At 39.6% G+C, this 10,797-nt stretch overlaps 1 protein-coding gene and 1 long non-coding RNA gene across 4 annotated transcripts in view; one reads left to right on the forward strand and one right to left on the reverse strand.

The window, feature by feature from the left end:
* RFX7 (regulatory factor X7) overlaps nucleotides 1-10,797 on the reverse strand; it is an 80,313-nt gene that overhangs the window by 13,057 nt on the left and 56,459 nt on the right. For all 3 annotated transcript variants that reach the window (XM_080551720.1, XM_080551719.1, XM_080551721.1), the window contains 3 exons: nucleotides 8,828-8,910; nucleotides 7,908-8,030; nucleotides 606-726 (listed from right to left, as the gene is read on the reverse strand). In XM_080551720.1, the coding sequence (XP_080407846.1) occupies nucleotides 606-726; nucleotides 7,908-8,017 (231 nt within the window). In that variant the 5' untranslated portion in view covers nucleotides 8,018-8,030; nucleotides 8,828-8,910. The remainder of the gene's footprint in view (nucleotides 1-605; nucleotides 727-7,907; nucleotides 8,031-8,827; nucleotides 8,911-10,797) is intronic.
* LOC308176253 overlaps nucleotides 8,918-10,797 on the forward strand; it is a 30,529-nt gene continuing 28,649 nt past the window's right edge. The window contains exon 1 of the long non-coding RNA XR_013938177.1: nucleotides 8,918-10,611. This is a non-coding gene — a long non-coding RNA (uncharacterized lncRNA). The remainder of the gene's footprint in view (nucleotides 10,612-10,797) is intronic.

Below are 10,797 nucleotides of genomic sequence, written 5' to 3' on the forward strand. Positions count from 1 at the left end.
GCACCATGCAACGAAGGAAGAAGTCTGTTCCCCTCACCCCTGCAGGACAAGCCATCAATAAGTGACTTCCAAGTCTATAATCAGCTTTTTGACTGCTTCCCAGTAATCCCCTTTTCTCTTTCAAACAATCCTAAACAGTGGATTGAGGAGCTGCAGTTTTACGAGAGATTTGTAGCACCTCTTAAAAAGGATCTTTGGCTTTACAACTACCTTTTAAAGTACTGGTGTGCACAAGTATATAATGAAGCAAGAAATGTTTTGATAATTCTGAACTTGTACTGCTAATAAAATATTATTGTACGTACGTGAGGCAAGTTCCTCTACTTCAATATTCCTCTTCACACTATGTGATAAGGCTTTTTTGGTTCCTCACTGTTGTGACAACTAAGCTTCCCAGAAAGACTGTGTAGCCTAAATATACTACCTTGTTTCTTAAGTGGTATCTTGCAACTAACACTATAGCATTTAATAATTTTTAAAGAATTTTGGGAAAGTGTCTGCATATTTTATTTAACATTACTTCTAAATTTAGCTGGTAGGTAAGCTGTAATAGCAGATGTTCTCCAGGCAATTGCAGAAGTTACTGAGAAGTGTTCTAGCAAAGGATATTTTGATTTGCCTCTTGTGCCTAGACGACGGGCCTTCATATTCGGAAAGACATTTTTCATGATCTTTCCAAAGTCAGCAGCACTTAATGGGTGATAGCCAAGATTGTCACAATAGCTCCTGCAACAAAAAGAAATAAAACGTGAATGGAATCAAAGTTAATACAAAAGGCCAGCCTGCATGCTAGACTCCAAAGGTTTTCAAAAAGAAAACACTCAAACCCATCCATATTTAGAACCATATATAACATTAACGAAGCTATCCACAACAAACTGAATACATAAAAAATGTATACACAGAGCTATTAATACCATCGTTTTTCCCTTGTTCTCTACTGAGTTCAGAGACTAGTCATGTGGAGATTTAACAAGTAGTGGCATTAACTAGAGCGCAGTTAAGATTTACTCCACAACTTAGTTTGAAGCTATTATGTTTCAATTCACTTACTTTAGGACTTAAGAGTGACATTCTCTAGCCAGAGGTATGGCTTGAGTGTGGGAAGGCCTGAAGTCCTATTAGAATATTTGAAAAGCAGCAGGTCAGAGATTTGTCTGCTTATACAGCTGCAATTTGAGACAGCTTAGCAAACTGATTTTCATGAGGCATAGCTTCCCGTGGAACCAGCTTCACCTTTATAGGTGTAACACAAGCATGTATTGAGGACCTAGTCCTCCTAGCAACTGTTTGCCCACATTGAACTATAAGATCTGCTTAATTATAGATATTCTTACGTGAATTACCAGCCCTAAATTCACAGATTTCTACTGCCTCTATAAATGTAGATCTGCTAATCTTCACACAACTGAGAAAACAAGTTGATGACACAGGAAAAAAAGCAACAGAAGCTATTCATTTTGCTAAATTTACTTTTCTAGTAAAATGGGTACCGTTATCTGTCGTCAGTTCTCAAAAACAGCAGAAGGAATTTTGTTTCAACATCTATTCAGAGGTTTCAACACCTGAGATATCTAGAAAAATATCTCCTTGAGGCAGAGAGCAAGAATTGTTGATTCCACTGCGAAGTGTGAACATTCTGAAAAATCACAATCATGTGAAATCAAAGCAGAAAAACGTAACCTGCTCTGGAATGCTTAGCTATGCAGCAAGTGCTTAAGCCTGCACAAAGATACCAACACTACTACATATTGCCTTTTGTTCAAGAGCATTGTAGTATTTCACGGATGTTGACATGCTCAGGCCCAAAAGCATACCGTTAAAGCATTCTCTTTCAGACTTCCTATGGTCACAGAGTCAGCACCATAGCAATAGCCTCCTTTCCTGTGAGAAGCCCTACCAGAAATACACAGAACCAGCCTGTCTCTGAACAGAAGAGGTGACTGTACACATCTCTGTGTGGGCATCATAGCAGGAGAGCATCAAGACAATCACTTCATACACTACATTGCTCACTACTCTAACTTGAATACGTGCAGGCAAACAAATCTCTGTTCATCAAGGAAGAAAACAAAAAGCATCGCTCCTGAAACAGAAGTTTAATTCCCAGCATCACATGGTAAAACCAGTAACAATCAGCAATGGCATCTGCATCCAAGTAGTCCAGTCAAACGGCCTTCTCTGAAAACTGTAGCTACACAGAGATATTTTTGAGATATTTCCACTGCATTTATTTTCTTTGTAAAAATATTAGTTATTACAGAGCAGGTATATGCTGCTTTTACCTTGGCTGTACGTAGGTATCCTCCATTTGCAAAGCACCGCCACAAATGTTATGATTTTGATGATAAACAGCAAGGTTTTTCTATTTGGTTCTAACATTCTCCTATAGAGCTTGTGTGTCCTTACTTTCCCCAGCTCTGTCTGCAAACTTGTATAGACTGCTGTTATCCGTGGGACAGAAATAAAAGACCTTTGTTTCTCCTTCCAAAATGAAGGAGGAAATGCAATGTAGTGCAGAGTAGCCAGTCTTACCGAAACTTTCAGCCCATTCTTGTGACAACTCTCACTTTTTTTTCTTTATTTAAAAGGAAGTGAGGGGATGGGACACAACAACGCCCCCCGACACATTCCCAACGGAAGTGGACAGACCACAGGAACAGGAGCTGCTGGACACTGTGGAAGCTCCACCGTTGGAGGCACAGCATCACAGATTAATTTGAGTGGGAAGGGTGCTTGGTAGCACCCTTTTAGACTTCAGTCTAAACACCAGCCTACAAGAGGCTCAGCTTTAAGGTCAAAACCAGGCTGCTCGGCTTTGCCCAGTCAGGTCCTAAAAACAGGCAGAAAGATTTCGCACCCTCTTTGGGCTCCCATTCTAATGCTTGATTTTCCTCATTCATGAATTGTCTGGATAAGGCAACATCATGAAATGTCAAAAGCTGGCCCTGCTCCGAGTGAGGGGTTGGACCAGGTAACCTCCAGAGGTTCCCTCCAACTAGTTTATGTTTCTGTATCAGACATCAGGAAAATTTTTACCTGATTTATATACCAACAAAATTCATTTCAATGCATGTCAGTCGCAGTCTCTGGATTTGTCCCTTTGAAGTTAATAAAAAGGAATGCTTCTCCAACCTTGCTGCACCCTCTTAGGAATCAGAGGCTGCTTCATGCATAATGCCATTCTAGACACCTCTCTGCGCTTTTTTATCTGGAGTCTTACCAGACACCACTGGATTTTAACTTCCCTCTGAAAAATCCTAAAAGGTGGGTCTTCGTCCCTTTCTAATGCTGATTACAGGGCTTGAAGTCTCAACTACCATGTAAAGGGGGGCTCTATGGATTTCTCTGCTGTAGTCAGCAGTATTTTTGACTGAAACTCAACAATGTCAGCAAAACAAAACAAAAAACCTAAAATAGCAAAACAACACAATTAGGAACCTATCTATCAGTCAACTTCAAAGATAAAATTATTCCCTGCCCAGAAAAAAAAAAGAAAAAAGAAAAAAGGAAAAAAAATCAGTTCCTCAAGTCAAGCACATCTGTTTCAAGACAATTACTTGCTAGCAGCACCAAGCGTCCAGTTATATGGTCCTCCTGAATCCATACTGGCAGCTCCTGCAAGCTTGTGATTTCTCAGCTCTTATTATCATCATATAATTTCAGTTTTCAGACAGATCCTTCCATATGGCCCCTCCTCCTCCTGGCTTGGCCGAGAATCCTACATGTCCATCTGCCATCTCTCATTGACTTGACAAGACATACCAGGAGTCTCTTCCCTGAAGCTCTTCTCTCTGCTACTTGCACTCTTGGCACATTGCTGAGCCCAGGAGCTGTTCTGCTTATTTGAAGGGTGGGGGGGAAACAGATGGGGGAGGGAAGGTCTACAGAGAGACAGGAGTGACAATGGATGCATGACTGCTTATGTTCGTTTGTACAGAGCGCTGCTACACAATAAATTTGGCAAGGGAAGTCCATTTTCAAATTACATATACAGAAGACAGAATATACAATGGGAGTGCGCTTGAATTAGACCACAAAAAAGATTAACCAACTAAAAGCCAACGAGTATGGTCAGGCTATGCAGCCCAGCTTAATTAACTTCCTGGGCAAAGAACTGGATAAAATGGAGATAACAGATTACATTGAGACAGAAGGGTCAGAGGAAAGCTACGCACAGTTCCTCAAAAACTGTCTTGCTTACTTAATATTGTATTAAATTGTTTCTGTCAGAAAAAAAATGTGGCAAAATCATCTGATTCTGGAGGCATCACTGAAACAAAATGACTGGTGTATTACGCGGAAAAACTGAAAAGACAAGAATAGAAAAAAAGATGGAATTAAATAGCTCGAAATGCAAAATAATGCACAAGAATTAACAAGTGCTGCTGCTGTGAAGTAGGCACTCATCAACTGAATGCAGCAGAAGATAAATGGATAAGTTAGTCATCCTGTTGTTAATTATGATATATCCATAGCAGCTGATAACAAGGTGGATACAATCTTAGAGTAAAACAGCAGCATCACTTGAGGAGAATTTTTCTTTCACTGTATGTACAGGCAAAATCTCACAGAGAACATCGTACATATCCTACATACCCTGTTCAAGAATGCTGAATTCAATACGAGATGGGTGCAGAAAGAACCACTATGAATAGTAGGAAAGAACCTATTGCATGAAACGAAACAAAGATCTTGGCTTATCCAATCCACCAAAATAACTGATTTCTAAAAAATGGGTTAGAACAAAACCTTAGGAAGAGGCAGGATCTCTTTAAGCTAATGAACAATACTGGCAGAGAAGTCCTAGAAATCACATAGGATGGAATAGAGATGTCTGAAAACCATCAAAGAAACGGAATTCCGTATCAGATTCTTAGGACTAGTAACAAAGCTAGGAAACAGTTGCTTTAGATGGGAGTTTGATCAGCTTTTAAAAGAAATACATAGTTACTCACTTACAACAGAAGACTTGGCAACACAATAGGTCCCATGCAGTTCCTATCAGGGAGTTTTTACACAAAACACTGGTTAAGAGCTATCAAGCAAGATCAGCATGCATCTCACATCTTTAATTTGTTTAATGTCCATGGTAGTCCTGTACCTACTGCCCTCTTCCGTTCCAGCTTCTGAATATTCTTCTTAAACTTGCTAGTTAACATCTTTAACACTTAGTACACACACAACCTATGCATCAGGTGATATCAATTGGCCCAGCCACCAGTAAATCAGGGATTAATGATTTACAGACCAGATAAGAGATACAAGCTCACTCAAAGACCTCCTAATCTATATTAAGTGTTTTAAGTGAATCTGCAGGGCACCAAGCGTAAATATGAACAACATGCCTTTCTTTTCTTGCATCATTGCAGTAGCAGCAAGAGGACCCAAGTGCTTACTGAAGGCTCAAAAAATCATTTTGTGGACAAGCAAGGATTTTTCTTCTGTGTAAGTACTGCCAGACTTAAAATCTTAATTCTCTAAACTCAGCTTAATCTACACCTGGCAGCCTCCAGAAGGGTGTTTACTACTAAAGCAAAGATACCCAAGTAAAACTGACGAGAAAACACTGAAAGGATTTATTTGATGGGAAGCAGCAACTATTTTCTTCAGGCTACATAAGAAATTAGGCAGCTCACCATGAGTCCTAATAATATATTCCAGACTGTATTCCCCTATAACTTCCAAAGGAAGCTGGTAGAAGCACCACGTGCGCTGAAACACAGCTTCTTACAGCACAGCATATTCTGTCAGTGCAAGTGGTACTGCACTGCCAACAAGAGAGGTGAAATAGCTCTCATTTACCTCCTTTCTGAAATTCAGCTGCAAGCTCTCAACCGTCCCAAGTGCTACTGGCTCATATTACGATGCATTTATCTCCCTTTTGAAGGGGGTAAAATAAGTGATATACTCATTCACTTTTACCTAGCTAGAGATGTGAATTTACAATTAAAAAGAGTAAGAAACCAAAAAGAAGCATCATTGTGTTAACTTAGATGAGGGATGCAAGGCTACTGAAATGTGAAGGAGCTGAAAATGCTATCAACATTTGCCAGTGCTGGATTTGTGTGCACTGTAAGCTTCTTTTTTCTCTTCATAGAAAAAAGAAAAACACAAAGGTGATGCGAAAGAGCAGTATTTTTATAAAAAAATATTTTGACCAAAATTTACAGCAGGAATTAAAATGCTGCTATGATGCAGCACTCTTCTGAAGCCTTGTAACTTCGATTTATTATGTGCAGAGTGCACAAGTTTCCTCACTATGAGCTCATGCAACATTTATCTTTGCACACAGAGGAGAGAAATTATAACTTGTAAATAAGAGAGAAGTGAGATTTGAGAGGACTTAATGCCCCTAGGTAAAGAAAAATGACTTATCAAAACTAACTTATCTATTTATACGCCTGTTCCCCACCTCCCACTCCAAAGCTATTCTTCCTTCGGTGTGCAAGAATAGCTCATAAATACACTCACAGAAACTAAATGTTTTAAAAACAGAACAGATGCTTTCAAAAGAGAACAGATTCCAAACATTTAATATTTTCCTGAATATTTGCTTTCCACCCTTATTTTGTTAGGCAAAAAAATACAATACACAAATACTTGATGCAGCTACATACAAAAGCCATCCAAATTTCACACTCAACAATCTGTACATGATTTTTCTGGGCATCTGCAGCTTGGCACAGCATAGAAGCCAAGCAGATTTGTTGCTGAAGCAGGCCATAAATTATTAAATAAGAAATATATTTAAGAATAACGCTTCCATTTCTCTCCCGCACAGCAGCTGCTGCTGTTGCTGTGTCTGCGTGAGCAGCTCCTGCTCGGGGATTGGCTACCCTGGCACGTCTGTGCTATTGGCTATGTTTCCAGGCTGCGTCACTGCTCAACTCAATGGTGAGATTTCAGAAATAGGTGTGTGCGTGTTTATCAACCCCAGGCAAGCTAATGCCATCATGCTGCAGCTTAGTCAGAGCAAAACAACTCTACCAGAGAGAGTTAATTAAAATGAGGTATTCACATAATGCAGCGCTGCAACAACTACCAAGGGCTGAATCCTGTAGGCATTTGTGAGGTGAAGGCACTCAACTCCCTGCAAATTATTGTAATCATTCAGATTATGGAAATATTCATACTAGGTCATGAATCTGTTATTCATCTTCAGGCATCTGGGCCTTTTTTTTTTTTTTTTTTTTTTCATTTCCTGTGGGGAACATTTTGTAAATGAATCCAAATCCAACTTTTGCCAGACAGCTCGCTCTCCCTTGCTTCTTATCGCTCTCGTTACATGATAGCTTCAAGACTTGACAAAACAGACTCTCAGTGGCCTTGGTTACTGGTTTCATGCATATTCAGGTATATTGTGCCTCTGTAGAAATCAGGTTTGCTGCAGGAAAGCCCAATACTTATGTATTATTCTGGAGAGAAAGGTACCATTGACTAGATCTTATGTGCCAAATACCTTCCTTTCCAGGAGGAACAATTCAGCCCTTCATCCTTGTTAAGACAGTCATTTACATGTGTTCATATAAATAATTAGAACAAAAAGCACTGTAAGACAGCAAGTGGCACTTTTTATCTGTGCCACTCTGTCCAAAAAATAAAAACAGTATTCATACTGATATTTACTTGCTAAGAAATACTTCTATACTTTTACTATACTATTTAATACTTTTAACATTTACTTCAGCATACGGAATGTACCACTTAAACAGCACTCCTATCTTTAGTGGCACAACTACTGAATAGAGTTGGCCTCAGTTATATTAGCACACAAGTACACAAGGCCTTGTTCTTCCATGTGCACTTGTATATGTATGTCAATGGAGTACTTGTAGAGCCAGTGTCACAGAACTATTTACAACTTCGTAAAGCAGTATGTAGAAAGCACTATCAGAAGCACTCACTTGTATTCATCATAAACCTCCTGTTTGGGAAGGGATGTCTCAGGGTGCTCTTCCAAGGTATTCCGTATCCAAGAGAAGGCATGCATCTGCTGTGCACGGCTGGATGACATGGAGATCTGATCACTATTGAAAGAAGAAACAGTTCTGATGAGGACTTTACTCCATAGTTCCTCCTCAGTTCTCATTTTTGTATTTGCACAGGCAGAAAGATGACAAAGACAACAACGGCCAGTACCTCAAATGTGCAGCTATTGTTTAAGGCTAAGGAAGTATTATCTCCCTTTTTTTTTAATACAATTTAACAAAGAGACTCCATACTCTGGTTCTTGCCTGATATACAGCCACACATAGAGTGATGGGTTAGAGTGTGCCTACCTCCTCTCTGATATTTTTTTTTTGCTGACCATTCCTAAGCTTCTGCCTACTCAGTCTGTCAACTGCCCTTTGCAAATACTCAACTTTCTCAGCAAGTGCTCAGAGTGCTTCCTGTAGGCATCTGTCTGCCTATAATCAGCCTACTGGGAACAGATGCTAATTTCATGATGTTGCGATCTTCAGGTTGTTTTTCTACATCTTCCTTTAATCAAACAAACGCTACTAGAAATACCGTTAGTTCTTTCTTTCCCCCAGCATCACATTTATGTTGCTATATTATCACTTCCTATGTAAAATGTGAAGGAACGATCAAACTTAGGCTGCAAAAGATATTCTTGGATGAGTCTTGCATTTTAGGAGGTTTACATTTACAAGATATTTGAACAATAAAGTTCAAATATTAAAAACAATCTTCACCAAAAAATAAGTTCTTAATATTTGAAGACAGCTTCTGCTACCAAACATGTCATGTAAATGCATGCTCAGTAAGTGCCACAGGAAGTTGTGTTTTCAGCACTAGCTGCTTACCTGTACCACACGCATACCTTTTGTCTCCATTGTTGGGACCCGAAGGCAGCTGAAGGTAGAGGTAGAGTTTCTCTAGGTCTGTAAACTTCTCAACTTCTTGCTAGATAACAAAGGTGTTTTGGTTAAAAACAAAAGAAGGGGGTAGGGATAAAAAGAGCAAACAGTAAGAGTTGAGCTCGACAGCTAAAATTGTCATCCAACATTGTATTCCAAAATAATATACTTTCAAACAGGAAAATACTTATGTTAAAGAATGTTACTGCGAGTACTCTGGGTCTAGAACTATGATTTTCCATTTGTACACCACTGCATACTAGAAAACACTGGTCCACAAAGCCAGCTCCACAATACCATTACAAAATTCATACACAATAAAAGTACAATCTGGAGAAATGACAATAAGAGAACACTTTTGTAACTGGACATGTAACATGAAAACCTCCATTGTATTCTCAGAGCTCATTTGAAGCACCTCTGAGAACAAAGCATCAAAAAACAACTAGGCTATAACTATGCAGAATGTCAGACCAGATCCTGTAATCCATACCACCACATCAACAGTTGTGTCACAGACTTCAATGTCATCTAAATACATCATGTATTTGCTTCCTTTGGAATCAGAATTATTGTACAAATACTGAAAATAAGCCATTCAGTTACCATGAATCCCTATGATGCCTGAGTCCTACTCCAGAAGATACCAGCTGAGCATCAGACACAAGAGGGAGTTTTACCTGCTGTATGCAAACAGTGAATACTACATATGAGCTAGTATGGGGTCATTCCAGATCTCTCATATAGACTCCGACGTACTAGGAGCATCAGCTGAGGTAAGGTATTCAAGCCTGCTCAGCAGCAGCAGGAGTAAAGCCATGCAGCAACGAGTACACAGATTCTTTCTGGAAGATGCTGCAGAACCAGTATGTGAGGTGCACTACCAGTACAGAGGCTAAGAATACCACTATCTCTTTTTAATTCAGAATATAGCTTTTTGATTACAGTTAATTCTATTTTCCTTTACTGTTGTCTTACTGTCAACATAACCTTTTCCAAAAGGAAGAGAATGGGACCAACAGCCAGCAAAGCCTGTCTGTTTATTTCAACAACAAACAGAAGAGTGGGAAAAATAAATCCTAAACTTCATTTCAAACTGGGGTCCCTACCCATTCCAGTCAAGAAGCATCTCACTTCCACTGGCACAAAGTTAACAAGTGAACTAGCCAGAGGTGAGCTCCCCCCTCCTCCCTGCTGCCTTTGCAATAAAATAAGCAAAGCATAAGACAGACACTCTCCAAGCTCACAGAAACATTTCCAACAGCAGCCAGGGAACAGACACTGTATTTGTTGCTTTTATTTGTGTAAGCTTCAGCAAGCCACAACATTAGGTTTTTGTTTACCCCCCCCCCCCCCAATAAACTCTTGAAATTTGCTGACACTGATGTCTGTTGATCTGTAACAGCTTACAGGGCAATGGTGCACAGACCATCGAAGATCCAAAGAGGTATTTCTGAACAGGTGCGTTTTGTAAAATTCTCTGTTCTTCCTTCCCCGCACACATGATGGCATTTACAATGGGGTCCTTCCACCATCAATCATGGTTTTATTAAAAAAACATTACTGAGATCATTCTCCAAAGAAACATTTTAGAGAAAATAAAATTTATGAAAAGATAGAAACGAAACAGCTGCAAGAAAATTCACGCTTGTTTATCAGACTTTCTTGTTTTCCAAGAGCTTAGAATCAAGAGAATCACAAAACGGGTTGGGAGGGATTTTAAAGATCACCAAAAGACATGGGTCAGGTGAGATCCTCTGCAAAACAAACCAAAAAGCCCTAATGACTCTGACATCGAAGTGGAAAACAACCTCTTGTCTCCAAATCTAACGTGCTACTTTGCAGTGTAAAGGGTGGTTTTATACTTTCATCAGAAGACGCTGAAGCAGTCTCAGTGCCCACTGCAGCTGAAGGAACTTCTGCTGTCTCCCAG

Source organism: Anser brachyrhynchus (genome assembly GCF_964034855.1).
Source record: "Anser brachyrhynchus genome assembly, chromosome: 11".
NCBI classification, from domain to species: Eukaryota; Metazoa; Chordata; class Aves; order Anseriformes; family Anatidae; genus Anser; species Anser brachyrhynchus.